This window comes from Brassica rapa, chromosome A07 (assembly GCF_000309985.2).
Source record: "Brassica rapa cultivar Chiifu-401-42 chromosome A07, CAAS_Brap_v3.01, whole genome shotgun sequence".
Lineage (NCBI taxonomy): Eukaryota > Viridiplantae > Streptophyta > Magnoliopsida > Brassicales > Brassicaceae > Brassica > Brassica rapa.
In genome coordinates, this window is record NC_024801.2 from 21,946,345 (window position 1) to 21,971,101 (window position 24,757).

At 39.8% G+C, this 24,757-nt stretch overlaps 7 protein-coding genes across 11 annotated transcripts; 6 read left to right on the plus strand and 1 right to left on the minus strand.

The window, feature by feature from the left end:
* Positions 1-1,552: 1,552 nt before the first annotated feature.
* On the minus strand, positions 1,553-5,946 carry LOC103830879 (ABC transporter B family member 26, chloroplastic). 2 transcript variants are annotated; one of them, XM_009106700.3, is made up of 17 exons: positions 5,346-5,946; positions 4,850-4,977; positions 4,639-4,681; positions 4,516-4,560; positions 4,298-4,420; positions 4,101-4,204; positions 3,937-3,991; positions 3,757-3,827; positions 3,515-3,617; positions 3,207-3,417; positions 2,922-2,995; positions 2,737-2,793; positions 2,571-2,645; positions 2,138-2,494; positions 2,000-2,064; positions 1,869-1,929; positions 1,553-1,792 (listed from the first exon to the last, which is right to left on the minus strand). In XM_009106700.3, exons 1-17 carry the CDS (start codon positions 5,790-5,792, stop codon positions 1,712-1,714), a joined length of 2,100 nt encoding a protein of 699 aa, XP_009104948.1. In that variant the 5' UTR covers positions 5,793-5,946; the 3' UTR covers positions 1,553-1,711. The 2 variants fall into 2 exon arrangements, with proteins under 2 accessions (XP_009104948.1, XP_018508490.1); XM_018652974.2 differs by lacking the exon at positions 5,346-5,946 and having other exon boundaries at positions 4,839-4,977.
* Positions 5,947-6,285: 339 nt separating this feature from the next.
* On the plus strand, positions 6,286-7,000 carry LOC103830880 (60S ribosomal protein L27a-3). The gene has a single exon (XM_009106701.3). It carries the CDS (start codon positions 6,362-6,364, stop codon positions 6,800-6,802), a length of 441 nt encoding a protein of 146 aa, XP_009104949.1. The 5' UTR covers positions 6,286-6,361; the 3' UTR covers positions 6,803-7,000.
* Positions 7,001-7,235: 235 nt separating this feature from the next.
* On the plus strand, positions 7,236-9,844 carry LOC103831460 (ankyrin repeat domain-containing protein 2B). Of its 4 annotated transcripts, XM_009107342.3 has the most exons (8): positions 7,236-8,193; positions 8,320-8,374; positions 8,464-8,543; positions 8,645-8,794; positions 8,868-9,065; positions 9,141-9,221; positions 9,337-9,479; positions 9,582-9,844. In XM_009107342.3, the coding sequence occupies exons 2-8, from the start codon at positions 8,338-8,340 to the stop codon at positions 9,646-9,648; spliced, it is 756 nt and encodes a 251-aa protein (XP_009105590.2). In that variant the 5' UTR covers positions 7,236-8,193; positions 8,320-8,337; the 3' UTR covers positions 9,649-9,844. The 4 variants fall into 4 exon arrangements, with proteins under 4 accessions (XP_009105590.2, XP_033130540.1, XP_033130541.1 ...); XM_033274649.1 differs by having other exon boundaries at positions 8,868-9,221; XM_033274650.1 differs by having other exon boundaries at positions 7,236-8,543.
* A 569-nt stretch (positions 9,845-10,413) lies between these two features.
* On the plus strand, positions 10,414-12,277 carry LOC103830881 (phenolic glucoside malonyltransferase 2). The gene has a single exon (XM_009106703.3). It carries the CDS (start codon positions 10,642-10,644, stop codon positions 11,995-11,997), a length of 1,356 nt encoding a protein of 451 aa, XP_009104951.1. The 5' UTR covers positions 10,414-10,641; the 3' UTR covers positions 11,998-12,277.
* A 564-nt stretch (positions 12,278-12,841) lies between these two features.
* On the plus strand, positions 12,842-19,915 carry LOC103830882 (ADP-ribosylation factor 2-B). The gene is made up of 6 exons (XM_009106704.3): positions 12,842-13,568; positions 18,972-19,042; positions 19,114-19,233; positions 19,316-19,434; positions 19,527-19,608; positions 19,686-19,915. The coding sequence occupies exons 1-6, from the start codon at positions 13,421-13,423 to the stop codon at positions 19,689-19,691; spliced, it is 546 nt and encodes a 181-aa protein (XP_009104952.1). The 5' UTR covers positions 12,842-13,420; the 3' UTR covers positions 19,692-19,915.
* A 254-nt stretch (positions 19,916-20,169) lies between these two features.
* On the plus strand, positions 20,170-22,591 carry LOC103830883. Its single transcript, XM_009106705.3, has one exon. The coding sequence runs from the start codon at positions 20,676-20,678 to the stop codon at positions 21,147-21,149; it is 474 nt and encodes a 157-aa protein (XP_009104953.2). The 5' UTR covers positions 20,170-20,675; the 3' UTR covers positions 21,150-22,591.
* A 350-nt stretch (positions 22,592-22,941) lies between these two features.
* On the plus strand, positions 22,942-24,707 carry LOC103830884 (protein NUCLEAR FUSION DEFECTIVE 6, chloroplastic/mitochondrial). Its single transcript, XM_009106706.3, has 3 exons — positions 22,942-23,532; positions 23,600-23,709; positions 23,899-24,707. The coding sequence occupies exons 1-3, from the start codon at positions 23,348-23,350 to the stop codon at positions 23,916-23,918; spliced, it is 315 nt and encodes a 104-aa protein (XP_009104954.1). The 5' UTR covers positions 22,942-23,347; the 3' UTR covers positions 23,919-24,707.
* The last annotated feature ends 50 nt before the right edge of the window (positions 24,708-24,757 follow it).

A 24,757-nucleotide genomic window follows, 5' to 3' on the forward strand; every position in this document is an offset into this window, starting at 1 on the left:
GACGTCGTTTGATATACGAAGAAAAGTGCCAATTTCGACCCCAACACTCTCAATCGTGCCAAATAAGACCCGAACAAATGGTCAGTGCCAAAAACGACCTCAACTCAATTATAATTAAAAAAAAAATTATCCAATTTTTTTTCTAAAACGTGTCTAAATCTACATTAACTCTAACAGAAGTTAATCAACTTTTAACAAAGATAAGACGATGTTGTTTTCATATATGTATTTTTTTTAAAAATATGTTCATTTCGGGATTCAAATCCGTGCTGGGATACCCTTTTAAATGGGCACACTAACAACAAGATAAAAGTAACTTTTTAAAATCACCAAAGTTTTAAATTGGATAAGATGAACAAGAATAGTAGTTTATATAATGGAGAATTTCAATTTGTAATAATATTTCAAAAAATTATTTTAGTCTAGTTGTTAGTGTGCCCCTTTAAAAGGATATCCCAGCACGGATTTGAATCCCGAAATGAACATATTTTTAAAAAAAATACATATATCAAAACAACATCGTCTTATCTTTATTATTACTTTTTCTGATTTATATAAATACATTAACGTGTTTTTCTTATTTATCATATCTTTAATAAAATTATATCTTACTAAAATATAAATAATAAAATATTTATTATTATATGATCTTAAATATGCTTACAACTTTGAATTTATTTATACAATTTTCTTATATAAATTATTTTTAATTTTTAAAATTAAGTGGGATTTTTTTAGTTTTCAAAGTTGATATTATATATTTTGATATTTTGTTCAAAAATGTTAAGAGGCCTTTTACCTTTCTTTCACTAAGATATGTTGTACAAAATATTAGACAAATTAAACAATAACTAAAATATATAAAGCAATCACCAAAGTTTTAAATTGGATAAGATGAACAAGAATAGTAGTTTATATAATGGATAATTTCAATTTGTAATAATATTTCAAAAAATTATTTTAGTCTAGTTGTTAGTGTGCCCCTTTAAAAGGATATTCCAGCACGGATTTGAATCCCGAAATGAACATATTTTTTAAAAAAATACATATATCAAAACAACATCGTCTTATCTTTGTTAAAAGTTGATTAACTGCTGTTAGAGTTAATGTAGATTTAGACACGTTTTAGAAAAAATTGGATAATTTTTTTTTAAATTATAATTGAGTTGAGGTCGTTTTTGGCACTGACCATTTGTTCGGGTCTTATTTGGTACGATTGAGAGTGTTGGGGTCGAAATTGGCACTTTTCCTCGTATATCAAACGACGTCGTTTTATCTTGTTAACGGTTGACTAACTTCTGTTAGAGTCAATGTAGATTTAAGCACGTTTTAAGAAGTTCGGGTAGTTTTTTTGAATTATAATTGAGTTGAGGTCGTATTTGGCACTGATCAATTGTTCGGGTCGTATTTGGCACGACTGAAATAGTTTGGATCGAAATTGACACTTTTCCCAACAAAAGAGAACAGAGTTTCGTTTGGTAAACTGCGGGTCGTTTCAGTGTTTTAGACGGCGAGTAGTTTACACTCATTATAAGGAAACGGCATGTATTGAGTGAACCAGTAGTATGAACTATGAAGTTAAGAATGATCTATAGTTGTTGCACCTTTTTACACAATTTTCTATCATTACATTTCTTCATGACCATCAAAAACATTAATCATGACACTATTCATGAACTGTATTGCATGTGTAAGCTTAGATGATGATCAATCATACAACAGCATCGGCTTGTCTCTTAGTCAATCTCGCGTATAACCCATCTTTGCTCATAAGCTCTTCGTGATTGCCCATCTGTTTTGCACACAAAACGTAACAGTTAAAAACACAGAGCTCAATGGTTTTCAATGAACTGAACAAAATCAGTTACCTCAACGACTCGTCCACTGTCCATAGCCACTATTCTATCCGCAGCTTTAATTGTAGAAAGTCTGAAGGAACATAATGTTGAAGATGTCATTAAACCAATCATCAAAACATGTCGGTGTAAGAAAAAGATACCTGTGTGCTATCACTATGACACTTCTCTTTGTTGCTGTGTCGCTTCCGATAGAACGAAGTACTCCCTGGAAGAGACAAAGGGTTGAGACTTCATGCATTTTAACTAATGTTTCTTTTAGGCACTAGAGTGGATTTTACCTTAACGTTGTGTTCGCTCTCTGCATCAAGTGCACTTGTGGCTTCATCTAGGATGAGTATTTTAGGATCTCTAAGGATGGCACGAGCAATGGCAATCCGCTGTTTCTGCCCTCCACTGAGTAAATCATCATCAACAATTGTGTTGTACCCATTGGGAAGCGCTGTGATGAAGTCATGTGCATAGGCTTGTTTTGCAGCCCATACTATATCTTCTTGCGTTACATTCCGATCACATCCGTACTTGATGTTGGAACCGATGTCTGTGCGGAAGAGTTTTGGTTCCTGCCCCACGTATCCGATTCTTTGCCTTAGCCACTTGACATCCAAATCTTGCAAAGGAACCCCATCCAGTAGAATCTGGAATTCAAAGAGGAAGCCTTAAGGAAGGAAAGGCTTAAAAAAGGTTGTTTTACAGTTAGTTTGAATAACCTACCTGGCCGCTTTTTGGTTCGTACAGTTGCAGCAAAAGACTAACCACTGTGCTTTTGCCACTGCCACTTAGACCAACCTGAACACAACAGATTTGTAAACAAATCACTTCCGATACATTCCAAGTAAATCAGTGCCAACGTCGGACTACTTTTGAGATAAATACTTACGATTGCTACCACTTCCCCAGGACGCACAGAAATGCTCAAGTTTTGAAGCACTGCCACCTGAGATATTTACATATGATATGATTTGTTTAGACACTGAAAATTTGGTTCAAGGATATCCACACAAAAGCGGAAAGTTAGAGGTAACAGGTTAGACTGAAAAAGTTTCAACATAAATGCAGTCACACCTCTTCTCTTGAAGGGTAGGAGAACGACACATTTACAAACTCGATATGTCCTGTCAGTCTCTGCAGTCTCGTTCCTGCAAAAAGTTGATAAATAAAAATACATTACATGGTCAAGGCAGGAAAAGAAGTCCAAAGTGATCTACTCGGTGGTTCATCATTGAAGAGGTTTGACTCTTAAGGGTTATCAACGGATTACAACCAAACTCAAGCTCCCATCAATCTCAAAAATGGTCAACATATTTATAAAATATACTGCTCTTTGCCAAAAAAAAAACGGAACCTTACCTTTGGATATGAATTGATCACTTGGCCTGAGATCCATCATTTGGAAGACCTTTTCACTCGCTCCAACTGATTGCATCAAATTCGATAAATTATCTCCTACCCACCATGTTGCATAGATTAACCATTCACTATATAACAGAAACTTTGTCAGCTTTTCTGCTGTTATTTGACCGGCTAAGATAGACACTCCTCCAACCAATACAGCAATAATCTATAAAAGAAACAAATGATGGATCTTGTCACATTCTTAGCATGAGCATCATCAAGGGTGAATGTACTTATGCAAAACAGGGTTATATGCGAGGAACCTGAGTGGCGTGGTATAAAGTGTTGAAGCTCCAATTCCAAATACCATATGCAGCACTCTGTCTCAAACTTACATCGGCCATTTTCTGAAGCCAGTGATTATACCTTTCAACAACAGAAGGAGATAAAATTTATGTCAGGACGTAAACAGAACCTGTTCTTGAAACAGAATGGGCCTACGCAAAATTTCACCAGAAACAAAAGATCAAGAGACTTTCAAGGGTTTCATGGTATCACATTGCACCTTTTAAGCTCTTGCTTCTCAGTCCCATATACACGAACAGTTCTCATCAAAGAGTATGTCTCTTGAGCGACCTTGCAGATCCAGAGAGCAGTTATAAGCAAAGAATTAATTGCATAAGACACATATCAGGATAATACATCTTGACAAAAAATGAAGATAAAGAGTTTCAAAGCAATCTACTTCATTTGCAGAAGCTGTGATCTCCTGAATTAGCTTCGCTGTCTTCTTTTGGTACCTACAACATTAGCAGATGCCACTTTATTTTCCTACTATGCATACGTATCAGTTGAGCAGCCAGGTGAATCATCTAATAAAAAAAAAACAAAGTAATAGCAGAAACTCACATCCCGTAAACAAACATAACCGCTGCCAAAGTACAACAAATCACCAATGTGCAGACACCAAGGGGCCAGGACAGGATCAACAAATAAACTAAAGCCCCTGTACCCTAAAAGAAAGAAGGTAAACATACAGATACATGTCAATCATGCACCAAGCACGCTTTAGGCGAGATGTAACTTATTATTGATAAGAAGAAGACCTGAAGAACATTGCGAAATATCATGTTCAGATCATTTCCAATGACCCTCGAGACTTGCTGACAGTCCGACCCTAGTCTGCTTGTTAAGTCACCAACAGTTTGAGAGTCGAAAAAGGATATATCCTGATCAATGCCCAGTTAGGTTAGCAAGAGTAATTTCAAATATTAAAGGTAAACCAAGTTTTAAGAATTATAGAACAGCAAAGAACTTTCACGACCTGGAGGAGAAGAGTGGAGTATAGCGTTTCCCTCATTCGTTTCACCTACAAAGTAGAACGAGACCGATCACTCTTGAGGAGATTAAAACAACAAATAGAAAGGGAAGTGGGAACTAAACTCACAAGTATCATGTTAGCAATCCCAAAGAAGCATCCTCGTATGCCACTAGAATCAAGAATTGAACAAAGAGTTGCGTGAGGAGGTCCACAATATCAAAAGGTAGAACATTTTGTAAAAGACTCTCAAAAAGAGGAAACTGATAAGACAGCAAGAACAACCCTCTAAAAAAAAAAAAAAAACAGGGACAAGCATTTGACCATACAAGATGTTGACCTGCAAATGCCTGAAGTAACACAAAGCACAATCAAGAGCTTGACATTCCGATGAAACACAGTGATATCACCACTTTGAGCCGAGAATATCGAAGCCGTCAAGAAATGTGGAATAGATATCTCTGAAAGCTGAAACAGGCAGAGAGTAAAACAAAGATAAGGCAAGGAAAGATTCTAATTCTGATTCTGAATATAACACATGGCCGTTCCTGAAACTTAGGGGGTCTAGACACAATTATCGACTGGAAGTAAATTATCTATCAATATTTTAAAATTAATTCGGTAGACTAATGAATGATCTATATACATATAAGCTAAATCATTTTGTGAGTCCAAGCGAATGTTTCATTCTGCTTGTAGCTTTCTTCTCTACAACTACACATATATATATACTCAGCTTAACCAGTTTCAATCCTACAAAGCTAGTCTCAATGCACTCCACGAGAGGAGCTCAAGTCAACGAAGCAACATGAATAAGGAAGAAGCCAGCCACGCACCGCAGCAACGATGAGAGTGGAAAACGCAGCGAAGATAACCCACCGATCCTCAGCCACAAGCTCCCAGATCCGAGTTAGCGCACGCCACACAGTCACCGGCTCCGCTACGAACCTACTATCGACTTCTTCCGAGAATCTCCACCAGCTTCCGCCTGGCAATATCGACCGGAGGAAGCCAACAAAGTGCCGGATTCTCTCCGGAAACGAAACGGAGTCTCCTTCTCCTTGGTAATACTCCGAGCTTCCCACTGCTGCTCCATTCACCGTCGAGCAGTTAACCGGAGATAACCGGTGTTTTCTAATGGAGAATTGAAGAGAAAATGATTGTTTCGGTTTGAATCGGAGATTCTTCCTTTTGATGTCACTGGTGGCGATAATGGAGCACCGTCGGTGGAGGGAGATGTGGATGGGGCGGCGACTCGTGCAGCCGAGTACCTGAAGAGCCATGAAACGACGTCGTGAGACGAAGAAAGCTCCACGACTTGGAGGAGAAGACAGAAATGAAACGCGTCGTTTTGGGAAATTGAAGAAGGACGTAACGCAAGGAAGCTACGTATCATCCAAGACGATCCACAAAACCCGAGGTGGGGCCCATGGAGATCCACCACCGAGTTCATCAGCCACAAGGGGAGCCGGCGCGTGACAAATGGCGCGTGGAGATTCAATCATGTGGTGTTGATCTCTTCGTCTTTGAACGAACGTCGTTTCAAGAGCACGTTTGAAAATGAAGGGATATTATTATTGGGCTCATATCTTATTAGGCCCATACCACTTGAAAGCCCAGGTAAAATATGTAAATCCTAGCTGAAGTGAACTTTCCTATTCGAACGACGTCGTTTCAATAGCAAAGTTGAAAATGAAAAAGAGATATTATTATTGGGCTTATATCATATTAGGCCCATCTAAAAGACCTAAACCCTACGAAAGCTGAAGAGAGTGAGTCACTTTATAACTCTACTCTTCTTGAAACCCTAGCCGCAGGAGAAAACCTCGAGAGGAGTCACTGATCGGCGGAAATGACGACGAGATTCAAGAAGAACAGGAAGAAGCGTGGTCACGTCAGCGCCGGACACGGTCGTATCGGAAAGCACCGCAAGCATCCCGGAGGTCGCGGTAACGCCGGAGGTATGCACCACCACAGGATCCTCTTCGACAAGTACCATCCCGGTTACTTCGGTAAAGTCGGTATGCGGTACTTCCACAAGCTCCGCAACAAGTTCTACTGCCCGATCGTGAACCTCGACAGGCTTTGGTCGCTCGTCCCCGAGGACGTGAAGGCGAAGTCCACGAAGGATAAGGTGCCGTTGATCGACGTGACGCAGCACGGGTTCTTCAAGGTGTTGGGGAAAGGTCATTTGCCTGAGAACAAGCCTTTTGTTGTGAAGGCGAAGCTTATCTCGAAGACGGCGGAGAAGAAGATTAAGGAAGCTGGTGGTGCTGTTGTGCTCACTGCTTAGGTTTTATCGAAATTTTATCTTCTCTTTTTGGTTTTATTGTTGGATGTTTAGTAATGAATCTTTGTCGGAAAATTTTAAGTGGTTTTATGACATTGAGATATGCATGTTTTGAACATGTTTGGGTGTTACCTGCATTTCTGTTGCATATTGTGAATTTGCTTCGGACATATGTTCGTTATAATGGCTGTCTAGATTGAATTTTGATCGGTTACGCGTGGTGTGATTAGTTGTGGAGTCACTTTAGCTGCTAGAGTATTAAACTGCGTTCATTGTCAAGAGCATGGAACTCTGAAGCCATAGGGAGACGCAATTTTGAAATATGGCCAAATACTACTCTATGAGCGTAGTGAATCTTGTGATGGAGACTCAGCGAATAGCTTGTAATGCACGCCACTTATTAGCTTTGGTGCAGAAAGCTAATCGCCTAGTTTCAACAGTTACACTCTTAACTCGCATAAATCTAAAATCGAAATCAAACTTTATTGCATAAATCCTTTTGTTTCTTTTCTTGTCGATTACTCTAACATGGTCTACATATGGAAAAAATAGAAACTTTGGTAGAATTAAGAAAATAGAGATAGAACTCTTAATAAGTTAGAGCTTTACTCTGGCCGTGAAAAGCTGCTCGTTTCATCTGTTTCTTGCTAGGTTATGGTTTTGAGATAATCCTTCTCCCACCAAGTAATAGGGCGTGATGTTTTTCATTACTCTTACATTTCCGCCTTCTGCTGCTGCCTTTAAGTACCATTTAGTCTGACAAACATAGCATCATCAGTTTCCGTTACTTTCCATTGAATGTGTACAGCCATAAATATCAGCAGAGCCGGTGACAAAGTTGTTGTTATATGTATTACTTAAGCCAATGGTCAAAGGGAATGAATTCATTGATTTATTGTCTATGAGATATAAAGTTCAATGAATTCAAAGGGAATCAAACAAATTAACAGACATACTTGCCACTCAAGGCATCCCAGCAAACTTATCCTTCTTATTCAATTCGTATGTGCCTAGTGTAATAAACAATGCAATCATTGCTAGTTGTGACTATACTTGTCCAGCAATATACTTCTGTTGGAGAAATTAAAAAAAGAAAAGACATTAAGGTTAACTATGCTGACAAAAAAAACTATTGATAGATATTTAGAATTATGTGGATTTTGCTTTTTAATTAACTATGCAACTTGTAATTGTATAATTATCAGCGTTTTAAAAATTAATTATACAAATTAAGGGTAACTCTGTCAAAATAATGATATCTTTACTCCTAATGTATTTTTAATTATGAGTTTTGGGAAAATTTTAAAAGAGGGAACCTATAAATATCTTCTTTTCTGATTTTTCCTCTGCAAATCCCTTCTGCTGTCTTCCTTGTTCGATTTGAGTTTCAATAGGTATATATCGTCCCCACCACCTTCCTTTGCTGGATTAATTCTTCGGATAAATGTTTCGACTTGCTTGTTGAGTGTTTGGCATTCTGAATAAAGTCTATGTGGATCTTTGTGAATTTTCTTTTCTAGGGTTTTCAGACAGATCAGATGGCTTCAGGTTCAGAGAAAACTCTTCCTTGTCCAGGTACTTTTGTTGTCTTGATCTAAAGCGTACTAGTCACATGCGATTATTGTGTAGTAATATTCGGTGGTTTTGTTTCTTCTTCTCGGCAGATTCGAGTAAAATTACCTCGCCTGCCCTTAAATTCGATGCTTTGGATTTCCCAGCCATGAAGGCTATGGAAGATTTCGAGGTAACTTCTCTTTTCTTTTCATTCTTACATGTTTTGTTTTGGGTTATTGAAAGGTTTCATTCTTTGATGGTTTATTGTGTCTACTTGGCTTAAAACACCAGACTTGTGCGAGAGAACATGGTGAGAAAATGCGTGAGGATCCTGCATATATCCTGGAGCTTAGCAGATGTAATCCAGGCGCTAAGTTTGATCAAGAACAGTTGAGCAACATGGGGCAAATGTTTCAGCGCCTTCAGGATCACGCGCGGCAGGTACTAGTGCATTATTATAAGCTCGACGATGATGATGATGATCCGGATGATAATTTCGTTTTCTTTGTCTCAGGATCCTCGTGCGTCTTTCGAGAATCTCGGGAAACCTGGAGCACTGGAGGAATTTGCTGAGCGTGTTGCCCAAATTAGAAAAGATCCTGAAGTTGAACCCATTCTAGCTGAGTTAGACGCTTGTCCTGCTGCTCTCTTGAAGTTTGTGGATGACAAACAAGTGTTGAAAAAGCTTGGAAAATCAATGCTTAGGTCTCAGGTAAAAGACCTCTCTGTCTTGTCCTTTCGTTTGGCATTATTGCTCAAAGCTTTTAACTCACTACCCTTCCAACAGGGTCTGAACTATGATGATGATGATGAAGAACTTGTCTCTGAGGGAAGAAAAGCCCTCAAGATTGCTTTTGGGTATGCCAAGGTACCTCTCTCGATAAACTTTTTCATGTCTTTACAAACTTTGACATATTAACTAGGAGGCTGATAATCACTATTAATCTTAATCTATCGTCAATTACATGTCTTTTTAATCACAGATGAAATGCTTCAAAGTTCTTCTGGATGCTGAAAGGAAAAAGGCCAATAAGGTTGAGAGGAAAAAGAAGACAACATCTCATCATGCTTCTAGAAAAGGAAAGACAAAGCGTTCAAACATTCTTTCAAACAAGGGTGATGATGTGTAAGCTTGCAACAAACCAAAAAAACTCTGTTTTAGATATGGTTATGTGTTCTGTATATTCATGTATCATTTTTGTTTTTGTTTTTGTTTTTGTTTTTGTAGGGCACTAAAAAACTCAGAAAGTCAAATTCCGACCACTGAGCTGGATGATTCCAGCTCCATGTGTTGAAGCTGATTCAGATGGACCATTGCGCTTAAGGGATGGATCTAGAGTACTATTACTAGGATTTGTTAATTTCATTTTTTAAACTGCTTAGAACATTGTTAGATTTTTCTTAAAAACTTGACAGTTTTAGAAACTTATTGGTGGTTATTTCATCAAGAGGTAGTGGATTAGTGAGAAGTATATCTAACTTTCTTCGACATACCGCACCTGTAGACTCAATTGCTACATTCTCGAATTTTGTTGAAAGCTTCCTAATCCATCTTGCCAAATTCTGATATAAAAATTATGATCACCTGTGTCAAATGCATCAAAATTGAGATGTCAACCAATAATAGTGTGTAAATTAACTGAGGGTTATGTGTGATCCACGATAATGTGAATATTAATAGAGGGTAACGTGTGAGCCACGACAATGTCCTATAAGGTTTAGGAAGTGAACGCTATTAGAGAGCTCAAATGGTGGAGGGCAGAGTTTAATCTCGTTTGGTTTTTGTTAGCGAATTCGTGTCTTGAGCCTTGTAGACAGTGTCTAGACAATGCTTTTGCTTCCATGATTATGGGATCAACACATTCAACAAAACATTCTTATCTCATTCAAAACAAGAGATATATTCTTTAATTGACCAGAGCAACGATCCAATAGAAAAAGCAAGAAAAGAGTTTAAGTGGGTGTTATTGATACATGATTGATACATGCAGTGAAATCGAACGGTCAAAAAGAAAAGTTAGAGAAAGCTGAAGACTTAAGTACAAGTCTGCAGGCTTTAAAAACCTTTAAATGTCCCTCCCATACTACATTTACAAAAGGATTTTGTCCCATTTTCCATTTTAGATGAAGGCTTCGAATGATACTAGAAGATATGATAAGCTACTATAAAAAAAACCTTTTAACTTTTCTCGAATAATAAAAACTATAAACGACAAGTCTCCTGTTTCTTTTTCAATCATTTACACAAGAAACTTATCTCTTGTTTCTTTCTCTTTCTGGCAACATCAATGACAATAGTCGTTGTTGAGGTCGCCCGAGTCATCCCCGCCGCTGGCTCGGTCCTAAACTCGCCCAACTCGCTCAAAATCCCGTTGACTTTCTTCGATCTACCATGGCTACGATTCAACCCAGTCAAACGAGTCTCCTTCTACAGTCTCGCCGAGTCAACTCGTGAGAATTTCCACTCCTTCATCCTCCCCAAGCTCAAACTCTCCCTTTCCCTCGTCCTCGCCAGCTACCTCCCTCTCTCCGGCCGCATCACCTGGGATCCAAACGACCCCGCACCGAGCATCGTCGTCTCTCCAAACGACGCCGTGTCGTTGACCGTCGCCGAGAGCGAATCTGATTTTTCCCTTCTTTCCAGCTATGGTCAACGTCCAGTCACCGATTTACACACCTTGGTGCCCGAGTTAACCTTTTCCGATGACTCAGCATCGGTTTACTCTCTGCAGATCACGTTGTTCCCTGACCACGGATTCTCCATCGGCTTCGCAGCACACCATGCAGTTTTCGACGGAAAAACGGCAACCATGTTCGTTAAAGCTTGGGCCCACTTGTGTAAACAACACTTGGAAGGGAACAAAGTCAACTCTCTTCTTCCGGAGAATCTAACTCCATCTCTTGACCGGTCGTGGCTCACCGGTCTAACCGGACTCAACGAGAGGATGGTCGAGGTTGTTACAACTATGAAAGGGAGAAGCCTGTGTCCGATTCCCGCCAAGGAACTCGAAGACGACGTCGTTCTATCCACGCTCGTGCTGTCTCGTGATGACGTGGAGAGACTCCGGGAGAGAGTCAAAAGTCAATATCAGAAGCTCCACTTGTCTACTTTTGTCATCGCGTACGCCTACGTGTGGACATGCCTTGTGAAGGCGCGTGGAGGAGACATGGAGAGATACGTGACGTTCTTGTTTATGGGAGACTTCAGAGAGCGGTTGGACCCGCCGCTTCCGGCGACCTACTTGGGGAACTGCGTGTTTCCGGCGGGTAGCTACAAACGCAAGGCGGCGGAATTTGCGGAGGAGAGAGGGTTTTTGACGGCGGTGGAGATCCTCAGTGAACTGGTGAAAGGCTTGAGTTCGCGGAAGATAGAAATGATTCTGGAGGAGTTTAGGGCTATATTCAGTTGCAAGGGCGAGAGCTCACAGTTCGGGACGGTAGCTGGATCGACCCGGTTGGGAGTATACGAGTCGGATTTCGGGTGGGGAAGACCGGTTAAGAGTGATGTTATCTCTATCGAAGGAGAGAGAATCTCAATGGGAGAGAGACGTGACGGATCAGGTGGCCTCGAGATTGGAGTGTGTCTGAAGAAGTCTGAAATGGACAAGGTCATTGCTTTGTTCAACAATGGTTTACAAAACTAAACGCCTTTCTTTGTTCCTACAAAGTTTCAATAAGGCAAGATCATTGAGTTGTGAGCTTTTGGTCTCCAAGCTTTCAATAAGGCAAGATTACCTTCTGTATTGGTTTGGTCTCCAAGTATTCTCGTCTCTTCGGATTTGATCTTCACATACTCTCGTCGAAGCTTGTCTTCGTACCTGGAATATATCAAAAACTCGTGTGATCTCTCTATGCATACCAAAAACTTCACCTAATGTAATATTGATAACAAAAAAAAAACTAAGAAGGCATATAGTTAAATCCCTTACAAAAGCTTCTCTGCAAGGTTGTTCCTAATTAACAAAAACAATAGCGTTAAATCTTATGTTATAACATAAATATATTAGCGAAGCAAATCTTTACTTGGGTCGGAAAGGGTATGGAACAGCTATCTCAGCCTTGTACAGAAAATACTTAGAAAGAGTAGTTTCTTGTGTTGTAGCGCCTGCAATAAAAAGATTTTAATCCGCAATCTTACTTTCATAAGTATAAAAACTCTTGTGATTTCTCCATGTATAAGAACTAATAGCGTTAATCGTCACACAATGTAGTAAAAAAAAAAACTCAAGAGGTAAAAACTTAAATCCCTTACCAAACCCTTATGATCTATGCAATACCTAATCAACGAAAAATAATAGCGTTAATCTTTGTAATAGCATCAAAACTCTAGCAATAAGTTACAACCAGTGTTTCATAAACAAATCTCTTAAACATAAATCAATTTACTTGGGTGGAAGGTATGTAACTCCCCCATCACTCTATCATCAAGATATATCTCACAGTCGTGCAAATACTCGCCGTTCTTCTCTTGCAGCGCCAACATAATAACAGATTTAATCATTAGAAAATTAATATACTATATCATCTTAATACTTTACTCAATCCAGGCCAAAATTAGACTATACCAAACCGTAATCAGATTGCTTACTCCTGTCTATGGAATCTTCTTCTTTTTTTAATCAACAAAAAGCTCTAAAAGAAGTTATACTCAAAAAAAAAGATACATTGATAATGACATGGCAACTTTCTACTGGTCGGACAGCATCAATGAATAAAGTTTCGTTTCGTAGCACACAAGGAAGAAGCTATTGCTGACGTGTCAACTACTGATTGGCTTGACTGCATGAGCACATGACGAAGTCAAACACCTGCACTCGGTCATGGAAGAATCAAATGGCGTACTTTCGTAAATCAAACGTTATTTTCCCCTTATAAAAGTCCTCTCTTAAAGCCTTTTATCTCTTTCAAACTTGTTCTTTGGCGTTATCCCCTTGTTCTACAGAGGTACGTTATTGTTGGCTCGTCGTTAAGAGAGATCATCAAGTGTTGGCAGGCTATAACCTCTGTGTTTGGATAAGTTTTTAAGAATCTTTCAACGTCTCCTAGTGGGTTGTGCGGTAAAGCAAGATGGGTTTGGGTTTTGCCAAGCTTGTTAGCAGTCTCTTTGCAAAGAAGGAGATGCGACTACTGATGGTTGGTCTTGATGCTGCTGGTAAGACCACTATTCTTTACAAGCTCAAGCTCGGAGAGATTGTCACCACCATCCCCACTATTGGTATAAGCTAGTTTTTTATTTAATTTGTGATTATGAGTATAATAAAATTTATGTTGTGATTTAAGCTCAATATGTTTGTTTAATCAAGGCTTAAATCTCTCTCTCTCTCTCTCGTTTGTCTCTCGTGTGTATTTAGTTTGTTTGTGATTTAATAAGAACAGAACACAGCAAATGTTAACGAGTTCAGGCACTTCAACTTCGCCCTACGTCTCGCCGGGATCTGATACCCGGAATCCACTAGAATCACTTAGGTTTATACACATACAACCTCTTAACTCAACCACAGTTTGGTTCTGTTAACTAAACCCATGTAGCCATGTAAACAGAGATAGAGTGGTCCTCAAGCGTGCCTCTGAACCAACTTCTTCATTTAGATGGAACAGAGCAGCTCTGCTTCTTGAACTGATCTTGTCCAAAACAGGAAACCAGAGCACGCGCGCGCCACGTGCTTCACTTACTCGCTTCTCTCATCTAACGGTCACATAACGTCTTTCTGTTTTTTGGGCTTCGTTACACTCGGCCCATCTTCCATACTTAGCCGTAGAAGGAGAAATATACCTTCTCCTCTTGATGACTCAAAGACAATACCACAAAACTCCACCTTGGATTTGAGTCCCTTTGATTCTAGTTCTTGGATTCCACCCGGATTCTTCTGACTGCTGTCAGTTCTTGGATAACTGGAGTAGCTCCAGAGCATCTTGGAGCTTCCCCACCGGCAAAACCTTCGTGAGAATATCTGCCGGGTTGTACAAGGTTGGTATCTTTGTCACCTTAACCAACCCATCTGTAATCAAGTCTCTAATAAAATGAAACTTCCTTGCAACATGCTTTGTTCTCTCATGGAACACAGCATTCTTGGATAGAGCTATTGCACTTTGAGAGTCGCAAAATACTTCGACAGCTCCCTGATGAAAACCCATCTCATTCATCAGTCTCTTTATCCAAACTGCTTCTTTTCCAGCCTCAGCAAGAGCCATATACTCGGCCTCGGTTGTGGACAGAGCCACCACCCTCTGTAGACTAGACCTCCAACTGATGGTCCCCCCTCCAAGAGTGAAAACATAACCACCTGTTGATCTCATGTGATCTAATTCACCGCTGAAATCAGAATCACAGTAACCGCTCAAGACAAACCTCTCTTGTCTCTTAAATACCAGCTTCAAACCTGTAGATCCTTTGATGTATCTTAAGACCCACTTTACTGCTTGCCAGTGTTCCTTCAGGGGCTTGCTCATGTACCGACTAATAACTCCAACTGGATAGGCAAGGTCAACTCGCGTGCCTATCATAGCATACATGATACTACCAACTGCACTGGCATAAGGAACTGACTTCATTTCTTCTTCCTGTTCCTTCAAATCCTTCTCTGTAGCTGCTCTTAGCTTGAAGTGAACTCCTAGCGGTGTCTGAACTGAGTTGCATTGATCAAGCTTAAAAGTGTCTAACACTTTCATCAAGTAGTTTCCTTGAGAAAGAGTTAGAACCCCTTTTGATCGATCTCGGTGAATCTCCATTCCTAGAATCCGTTTAGCTTCACCCATATCTTTCATTTCAAACTCTGAACTGAGAAGATCCTTAAGCTTCTTGATCTGATTCATGTCCTTGGATGCAATAAGCATATCGTCGACGTACAGGAGTAAGTAGACGTATTGATTCTTGCTGATTTCTTTGAAGTAAACACATGTATCCTGCTCACTTCTCTTGAACCCTGACTTGACCATGAATAGATCGAACCTCTGATTCCACAACCTCGGAGACTGTTTCAGACCATATAGAGACCGCTTCAGTAAACAAACTTTCTCTGGCTTTGATTCCACTTCATACCCCTCTGGCTGACTCATCAAGATGTATTCATCAAGGTTTCCATGTAAGAACGCCGTTTTAACGTCAAGTTGTTCCAATTCCATATCAAACTGAGCAACTGCAGCCAATAGTAGACGAATGGAGACGTGCTTGACGACTGGACTGAATATCTCTTGATAATCCACACCATGCTTCTGAGAGTAGCCCTTGGCTACAAGTCGTGCTTTGAAGATAGGTCTCTTCACTCCTAGTAGACCATACTTCCTCTTGTAGACCCACCGGCATCCAATGATCTTTTTGTTTTCAGGTTTGTTCACTAGCTCAAACGTCTTGTTCTTCCTCTGAGAGACCATTTCATCATCCATGGCCTCTTTCCAACTCTCCCAGTCAGGATCATTCACCGCCTCTTCGTAACTCTTAGGCTCAGGTCTCCCACCATCTTCTGTCATGGCGAGAGCTAAACCCACAGCATTTGACTCTGCATATCTCCTTGGCAATCTTATTTCTCTCTTTGCTCTGTCTCTCACAAGCTGATACTGGCTGATATCGTCTTCATTGTCACCAGAAAAATATTCTTCATCTGTGTCAGTATCATCTTGTTCAGAGCTATCAGATTCAGATCCTTCTTCGGTTTGAGTACTAGACTTTCTTGAACTTTCTCCACCTTGATCATGTCGTGTTTCAGCTTCAGGTTCTCCCACTTCCAGATTAACACTTCTGGTTTTATTCTGTTCTTCGTCTGTACTGCCTGAAACCTCTTTCACGTCCTTGTAAACTTTTTCTTCTTGAAATACCACATTTCGGCTGATGATGCACTTCTCTTCATCCAATAACCAAATCCTGAAACCCTTAACTCCGGTAGGATAGCCTAAGAAGACTCCCTTCTTAGCTCTTGGATTTAACTTTCCTTGATCTGAGTGCACGTATGAGACACAGCCAAAACGCTTGAGACCACTGTAATCAGGTAATGAGTTCGTCCACTTCTCTTCAGGAATACCAAAATCTAGAGCAGTGGACGGTGATCTGTTGATTAGAAATACTGCAGTTGATGCTGCTTCACCCCAAAACTCTTGCCCAAGCCCTGATTCACTTAACATGCTCCTGACCTTGTTCATGATGGTTCTGTTTAGCCTTTCTGCAATCCCATTCTGTTGGGGTGTATAGGTACACGTCCGATGCCTAACAATCCCTTCTCTCCTGCAGAAACCATCGAACTCGTGGTTACAAAACTCTAACCCGTTATCAGTTCTCAACCTCTTCACTTTCTTTCCTGTTTGTAGCTCCACCATCTTCTTCCATTCTACAAATTTTGTAAATGCTTCATCCTTCTTCTTCATGAGAAAGAGCCAGACTTTCCTTGTGAAATCATCAGTAAAAGAGATAAAATACTGACAATTTCCTAAGGTATTTGGTACTGATGGTGAGCCCCAGAGATCCGAGTGTATGTACTCAAGCTTATCTCTAGTTGTGTGCTTAGCAGCTCCAAAACTCACTCGGTGTGCTTTTCCATAAACACAATCTTCACAAAACTCAAGTCCATTGACTTTACATTGTTGCAGGCACCCCTTCTTAGCCAGAACTTCAAGACCTTTCTGACCTATATGACCAAGTCTGCTGTGCCATAACTTAGTTTCATCTGAGCTTTTATCAATGGCGTTAGCTTCTCCAGTAATGACCTTTCCCTTGAGTAGATATAGCCTATCAGTTTTCACAGCCTTCATCATCATTCTGCAACCTTTGATGACTTTGAGTACTCCTTCTTTTGACTGAAACCAGCATCCACTCTCTTCCAATGTCCCCAGTGAGATGAGATTCTTGGACATTGTTGGAACATATCTTACGTTTGTAAGCAAGATCGTTGTTCCATCATCATTCTGAATCCTGATACTTCCGATTCCCTTTACTACTGAGACAGTGTCATTTGCCATCTTTACGCTGCCTCCATCTGAGCTTGAAAGGGATTCAAACCAATCCTTCCTTGGGGTCATGTGAAACGTACATCCAGTGTCAAGAATCCACTTCTCATTGCTCTCATCGCTTGTCAGAAAGTTTGCTTCTGAGACCATGAGAGACGCAACTTGATACTCATCTCCTTTTGCTACAGACGCTTCACCCTTCTCTGTTAAGTTTAGACCTTTGTTTCTTTCTTTCCAAACAAAACATTGCTTCTTGAAATGACCCTCTTTACCACAGACCCAACATGCCTTTACTGCACCTCGTGACTTAGACCGGCTCTTATGCTTGCCCTTATCAGATGCTTTTGTTCTTCCTTCAGATCTTCCCCTGTCTTGGACATACAAAGCTTCTGAGTTACTCTTAATAGCTTTACCGTTTACACCTAGCTCAAGAGTCTTTGACCGTATAGCTCCAGTGATTTCTTCTAGAGCTAGAGTAGTCTTACAGTACTTCAGTGTCTCTTTCAACTGATCAAACTGTCTTGGAAGAGACATGAGTAAGACTATGGCTTGGTCTTCTTCAGGAACCGTGACCTTGACGTTTTCTAGATCTGAGATTAGCTTGAAGAAATCATTGACATTCTCTTCGATCGACATACTTTCACTCATCTTGTATGCGTACAGCCTTTGCTTCAGATATATACGATTCGGAAGAGATTTTGCCATGAACATGTTGTCAAGCATCCTTAGCATACCTGCTGCGGTTTTCTCCTTCACTATCTTCCTCAGAATATGGTTTTCGACGCTCAAAATGATTGTAGATCTAGCCTTCCCTCTCTTCTCCTTGAGAGTTTTCTCCGTTGAGTCTGAGACCTTTGTGACGGGAGTTACAGAACCTCCACCACTTGCGAGATCTGGATCTTCCGACACCGTGCTTGTCTCATCCTCTTCTTCAAGGCCTTCCATAAGACCCAACAAATCCAAGTGCGCCAACAGCTTCTCCTTCCAAAGAACATAGTCACCATCACCATCAAACTTCTCGACTTCTATTTTTCCTGAAGTCATCTTCACGCGAGTGCGGAACAACGCAAGAACTCAGAGAACAGAACCTGGCTCTGATACCAGTTGTTGTGATTTAAGCTCAATATGTTTGTTTAATCAAGGCTTAAATCTCTCTCTCTCTCTCTCGTTTGTCTCTCGTGTGTATTTAGTTTGTTTGTGATTTAATAAGAACAGAACACAGCAAATGTTAACGAGTTCAGGCACTTCAACTTCGCCCTACGTCTCGCCGGGATCTGATACCCGGAATCCACTAGAATCACTTAGGTTTATACACATACAACCTCTTAACTCAACCACAGTTTGGTTCTGTTAACTAAACCCATGTAGCCATGTAAACAGAGATAGAGTGGTCCTCAAGCGTGCCTCTGAACCAACTTCTTCATTTAGATGGAACAGAGCAGCTCTGCTTCTTGAACTGATCTTGTCCAAAACAGGAAACCAGAGCACGCGCGCGCCACGTGCTTCACTTACTCGCTTCTCTCATCTAACGGTCACATAACGTCTTTCTGTTTTTTGGGCTTCGTTACACTCGGCCCATCTTCCATACTTAGCCGTAGAAGGAGAAATATACCTTCTCCTCTTGATGACTCAAAGACAATACCACAATTTAGGATTAAACCAATAACTATCTATCTTCTTACAGGTTTCAACGTGGAAACTGTGGAGTACAGGAACATCAGTTTCACAGTGTGGGATGTCGGGGGTCAAGACAAGGTATGATCGCCACTTCTGTTGATTCTTGTCTGATTGTTGTGTATAAGTAAATCTCTTTTGTTTGTTTTCAGATCCGTCCCTTGTGGAAGTACTACTTCCAGAACACTCAGGGTCTGATCTTTGTTGTGGACAGCAACGACAGAGACAGAATTGCGGAGGCTAGAGATGAACTGCATAGGATGCTCAATGAGGTCCATATCGAATCTTCTTTTTTTCATCATACCCCATGTAGAAAGTCTTACCAACTCTAGTCCTGGTTTCTTTTTTTTATAGGACGAGCTGCGTGATGCTGTGTTGCTTTTGTTTGCCAACAAGCAAGATCTTCCAATTGCGATGAATGCAGCTGAAATCACAGATAAGCTTGGCCTTCACACCTTACGTCAGCGTCACTGGTAAATAAACATCTCAACAAGTCTCTCTGAAAATCCAAACATTACAATTGTTTTAATATTTTATGTCTTTGTTTGCGTTTGCAATCTACAAGGTACATTCAGAGCACTTGCGCCACTTCAGGTGAAGGACTGTACGAAGGTCTCGAATGGCTGTCCAATAACATCCGTGGCAAGGTAACATAAGTTTTGAAAACACAATCAGTTGCTTTTTTTTTTCTTATTCTCTGATCCTCTATGTTCCTCTAACGCAGGCGTAATGAAGAAAAAACTGCATTGCATCGAGATGCTTCTTCCTGCTGCTGTGTGTGTGTGTTGGGGTAATATCTGGATGCAAGAGAAGATTGTAGATATTATTATATGAACCTTTTTTATATTGGGTATGTGAATGGTCTGATTGTACAAGTACATGTCTTGTATGGTTATTGCTTTCGTTGTACTTAAATAAAACATGGATTGATGATTGAATGTTACTGCTTTCTTGTTACTGCACAAGTATTTTCGCTGTCACCTTTGATGCGACCTTCCCTTTACCTACAGTGCACAGGTCATACTCCTCCAAGTGATTTCGTTTTCAAACGATCACACATATGTTGCTCCACAAACAAATGCTCAACTGTCCAGATTCCTTCGAATCTCTTCGTGAACCCGCTCTTCACTAGGTTGTATCTCATCTACAAAAAAAAACAAAACAAAAACAAATTCCCCTTCATAAACACTTAAAACAATCTTAAGACTTTTGTTGTGGTCTGCTCGGTTTTGTTCCACCAAGACATGAACTGGGATAGTTAGTGACCACTATAGAAACCTCCACAAAGCTGCTTGTTCTACCTCCACTGCTTGCTTTAACCCTTCATCTACTACTATTTTCAGCGATAGTACTTCCTGCAAATGTGATCACAATCTCGGTATTTTTTAGGCTGATGAATCTCGAGTGGAGAAGAAGGTAATATACACAAGTAACTACAGAAGCATTGTTGATGACAAACAATAAAAAAACAAACCCACATTACTTTTCTATCAAAGAAAACAATAGACAAACTGATATTTTCCACAAAAGCAAGTAATATGTAATTATGTATCTTGAATTTTTTTTTAAATAACACTATGTCTTGCATAAACGTTATTTATAGAGAATCATCGTAGAGAAGAGTGATAGAACTATTAATTCATAGGCCAAAAATACTCTTAAATATCACAGAGCTCCCAAAAGCACAATCAAAGCCAAACCCACCAAACAAAATATGGCAGATCAACAACAACAGTTCCAGCAACCTCTTGTTGTGTATCCATCTTCCTCTTCCTCTTCTTCAGCAGCATCATCATCCTCTTATGCACTTCCCTCGTCCTCTGGTTCAAGTGTCTCATTCGGTACTGCGTTCATTGTTCTAGCTGCGATCCTTGTCTTAGCAGCACTGGCTTGTGTGTTTGGAAGGCTATGCAACCGCGGACGCAAGGATCACAAAAACAACAACAAACCTTCAAAGCATGAGAAACCGTCGTCAAAGAAGAGCCGTGAGATCAGACCTGTGGAACGTGAGCCGAGAGAGAGACGTGATGATTTGGAGTTTGGGTTTGATATAAAGCGTCCTGGTCCAATGAGCAAACCTTCTGGTCGAAACGAAGGAGATATTGAGTTTGGGTTTGATAACAAGAGAAGAGGAGGAGGAAAGAAAGGACCACATCCGGTTAATAAACATAGAGCAAGGTTCAACTGATGGGAAAAATAAATTTTGACCTCAGAGACGGTGGCTCCGACATTAATCTCCGGTCAGGACACATGATCTACATAAGACAAGTGACTTACTCAAGCTTGTTTTTCTTTTTTTTTAGCAACACTCAAGCTTTTTTTTTTTTTTTTTCATCAAGTGTTTTTTTTTTATTTAATAAAATCGGGTCAAACCCATAATACAAGGCCCAAAGCCTAAATACATAAACAAAAGGGTTAGAAGCCCAAAAGCCTACTGGCTGCAAACTAAACACTTCAAACAGGCCCGCGGCCCAAATCACATAGACCCGAACGACATAGCCTGGAAAACACGCGTCAAGAAATCTGGCTATCGACGACGACAGAGCTGTAAAAGCTTTCTTCTTCCAGAATCAAACCTTGATCTAAACGAGCCGCTTCTCCACCGCAGAAAAACTTCTTCACGACCGCGTCTTCACTCCAAACAACAAACCGCCATGCATTATGAATTAGGCCGGAGCCACAGCTCAGATAAGGCGAAAATGGAAAAATACAAAAGAGAGGTACTAGGATAACTTTTAAATGGACGGACCCTAGTTCCAGCAACAACACGCTTGTGCACGCGTCGGCTGCCGGAACCAACTAGATCTGTTTTCTCTCTCTTGCTCTCTCTGTGGTATGGTTAATCTAAAATTATCGCCCCATATATATGCTTCTTTCTCTGCTACATATGTTTCATACACTCAAGCTTGTTTAACTTTGTCTTTTTCTTGTTTGTTTAATTATGGTTTATTTTTTTTTTTTTTTTCTGTCGATTGGTATATTGTTTCGTATGGGTATGGGCCGTATGGCACTTTAAAATTAGATCAAGTTATATATGAAAAGCAAATGGAAAAGAATTAGATGACAAGTAATACTACAGGCCCAATCTATAAAAAAAAAGATGTCGCATATCAGAACGCAAGCAAGATTAAAATCACTCCTTTTGATCAAAAAAAATAAAAGAACTGCTATGAGTTTTTTTTTTTTTTTTCTTTTTCTTGTTCTGAGATATAATAAGTCTTTTGAGCCAAACGGCCATGGAGCAAAACTAAAGGTAGCTAAATATGATTAGTTTATTTTACTCACATAATTATTGGACCATACTTTAAGAATACCAATAAAAATAGTTGGGTGTGTGTCAATATTATTGGGCATATTCCAAAATTGACGTAGTCTATAACCAATAACATGTACTTCATATAAAACTCTTTTGGTAAATATAATAACAATATGATACAATCGAGTGAAATGAGTTAGAGTTGCATCGAAATAATGTGATCTCTTCACACAATACATGAATTATGTTTTTCAATTGATTTCGCGAATTTTATTTTCCTTTAAAACTTTTTTGAGTTCTGATTCTTCTAACAATCTGATTATGTTTCTAATTGTTGGGTTGATACGAAAACTCTATAAAGAAGAATAATTTTTGGCTAAAATAAAGATCCAACTTTGTGTGTGGTATTTTTCACCTGAATTTCTTTAATTCATAACCAATCACCATTATTTTTTTCTTTCGTATGCATAAACCTCAATCATGGCCAAGTTCGGCAAGGTACAAAAGTTTTAATTTCTAAAAACATTATAATTCCGACATTTTAGTCTAGTGGTAATTTCCTGGAGTTCAGTGAATATCCACGCCGGTTATGAATTTGATTCTCGTAAAGTACTTAATTATCGATGTTTGATTAGTTTCGGCTTAGCCTTCGGTTCATGTAGTTAACATATGATGGTTATAGGAGACGATCGGTCCACCCTTAGAAATAATCAGAAGGTATTCAAACTCGGTTAAATAGTGTAGCACGCTTTCGAAAAATAAACATTTGGTCAAAGCATTTGGAGTAAAAGGTTTCCACAAATGCTCTATATAGTCTATGAAACGCAGATATTGCATGATTTGCACACACAAGATTCACTCCCCTTGGAGTGACAAACGGACTCAAATAAGAGATGGCAAGTTGCCAGTTGAACAAGATGATAACCGGTCTGTTTCTAAAACCAATTCAAAGTAGAAAGCGGCATGGTTCTCAATATTAATGGACCACCTACGTTCGTTTGTAATATGGGCCGAATCAGGCGTATGATAGATCCAACTAATACATCCGACCCGACCCGAACTTAAAACCCCCACCTTCGTAAAACCACAAAAAAACGTCGCTGAGTCCGAGAAGAAGAAGAAGAGTCAACATGGCGGCCAACGGCGTGAGAAGAGCCCTTCAGTCAGCGTCATCGACGGGGAGAATACTCTTCAGTCGTTCATCAGCGAAGGCATCTTCCACTCCGAAACTCGGAAAAGCAGCTGGATTCGCTTTCGGGAATGGATCATCTTCAACTTCATCTCGCTCGTCACTTCGCAGGCTCGCATCCTCCAGGTGAGATCCGTGATTGCACTGAGGAATTAGGGTTTATGAAATGCTGAAATTAGGGTTTGTGTTACAGGATCCCAGTGGAGCTGAGTGCAGGGATACCTTTACATAGTGTGACTGCTTCAGCCTTGCTCACTTCTTTGCTGTCTCTCAGCAATCAAAGCTGGGGTTGCCTTTCAGAAGGTATTGACTTGCTTGTGTTCTCATTGAATTTGATTTTGACAGCTCCTTAGTCAATGTCTTATTAATTATGATGTATGTATAGAAACGAGGATGATCATTACACAGTTGCTAGGGCCTTGTGTTATTGTTAGGACCACATTTGAGTTGGTCATTTTGCACACTGACTAATGTGGGTTTTGATATTTGTAGGATTTGGGACGACACTATAACATTGGCCTGCAAGTTTTTGTATTACTTGTCAGATTTCAAGAAGCTTGTTTCATTTCATCAGTTTTACCCAGAGGTTTAAGATATCGAAGTAGCAACAGAAACACACACACTCACTTTGCTTTCTTCTAAGGAAGGGCTCTTTTGTTCGGTTTATTTATATAATAATTGTCATCTTCAGTTTGATGATTTTGTTACCTTAACACTTGACTACTCATTTTGCTGATTCGGATAGTAGTAGTGGTTAATCTGTGCCCCCAGTTCTCTACCGGAAGAATTTGGTTCCTCAAATTGGCTAATTACAAATCAAATGACCTAACTTTGAGCTAATTACCCCTCATGCGACCTTACTCGTTGTTTCTTCTGCTTTCAGCTTAGAGTCTATTGTGTTCTTGATGTAAAAAATATATAATAAGAGTTACACTGAAGTGAAAACAATTGATTAACATGTTAATGAAGCTAAGTTTTTGCTAGCTCAAAGAATACAAATGCATAAATAACAAGCTTTGGTAGAATCAGATAACCCAGAATCAAGCCAAGAAAGAACCGGAGGCCAAAGCAATAACTGAAACCATGAGACTTGACTCTCCACACTGGTCTGGTTAAAGAAACCTTCTCTTGACTCTCCTGGAGAAGTGCTTGAGCCGTGCGCTCTTCATGGAACTTGATCACCGGATTTTTATGCGCTACATTGTAGGACACAGCCGAGATCACTATAACGACAACTACCACAATATGATGTGTAGCTTCTATTTCTTTTTCCACTGTATAGAATTAGAAACTACATTTTTCCCAAATTAAATTCAATTGTGGGCTCACGCTGTCACGCACTTCAAGTTGT

Coding starts and splice junctions, on each gene's coding strand:
- LOC103830880 (XM_009106701.3), top strand. CDS start 6,362: ATGACGACGAGATTCAAGAAGAACAGGAAGAAGCGTGGTCACGTCAGC.
- LOC103830882 (XM_009106704.3), top strand. CDS start 13,421: ATGGGTTTGGGTTTTGCCAAGCTTGTTAGCAGTCTCTTTGCAAAGAAG. Junction 19,043..19,113: donor ATGTCGGGGGTCAAGACAAG/GTATGATCGCCA, acceptor GTTTGTTTTCAG/ATCCGTCCCTTGTGGAAGTA. Junction 19,234..19,315: donor TGCATAGGATGCTCAATGAG/GTCCATATCGAA, acceptor TTTTTTTTATAG/GACGAGCTGCGTGATGCTGT.
- LOC103831460 (XM_033274648.1), top strand. CDS start 8,412: ATGCGATTATTGTGTAGTAATATTCGGTGGTTTTGTTTCTTCTTCTCG. Junction 8,795..8,867: donor TTCAGGATCACGCGCGGCAG/GTACTAGTGCAT, acceptor TCTTTGTCTCAG/GATCCTCGTGCGTCTTTCGA. Junction 9,480..9,581: donor TCAAACAAGGGTGATGATGT/GTAAGCTTGCAA, acceptor TTGTTTTTGTAG/GGCACTAAAAAACTCAGAAA.
- LOC103830879 (XM_009106700.3), bottom strand. CDS start 5,792: ATGGCTCTTCAGGTACTCGGCTGCACGAGTCGCCGCCCCATCCACATC. Junction 4,978..5,345: donor CCACTCTCATCGTTGCTGCG/GTGCGTGGCTGG, acceptor TGCCTGTTTCAG/CTTTCAGAGATATCTATTCC. Junction 2,794..2,921: donor CCTACCCTTCAAGAGAAGAG/GTGTGACTGCAT, acceptor TAAATATCTCAG/GTGGCAGTGCTTCAAAACTT.
- LOC103830881 (XM_009106703.3), top strand. CDS start 10,642: ATGACAATAGTCGTTGTTGAGGTCGCCCGAGTCATCCCCGCCGCTGGC.
- LOC103830884 (XM_009106706.3), top strand. CDS start 23,348: ATGGCGGCCAACGGCGTGAGAAGAGCCCTTCAGTCAGCGTCATCGACG. Junction 23,533..23,599: donor CGCAGGCTCGCATCCTCCAG/GTGAGATCCGTG, acceptor TTTGTGTTACAG/GATCCCAGTGGAGCTGAGTG. Junction 23,710..23,898: donor CTGGGGTTGCCTTTCAGAAG/GTATTGACTTGC, acceptor TGATATTTGTAG/GATTTGGGACGACACTATAA.
- LOC103830883 (XM_009106705.3), top strand. CDS start 20,676: ATGGCAGATCAACAACAACAGTTCCAGCAACCTCTTGTTGTGTATCCA.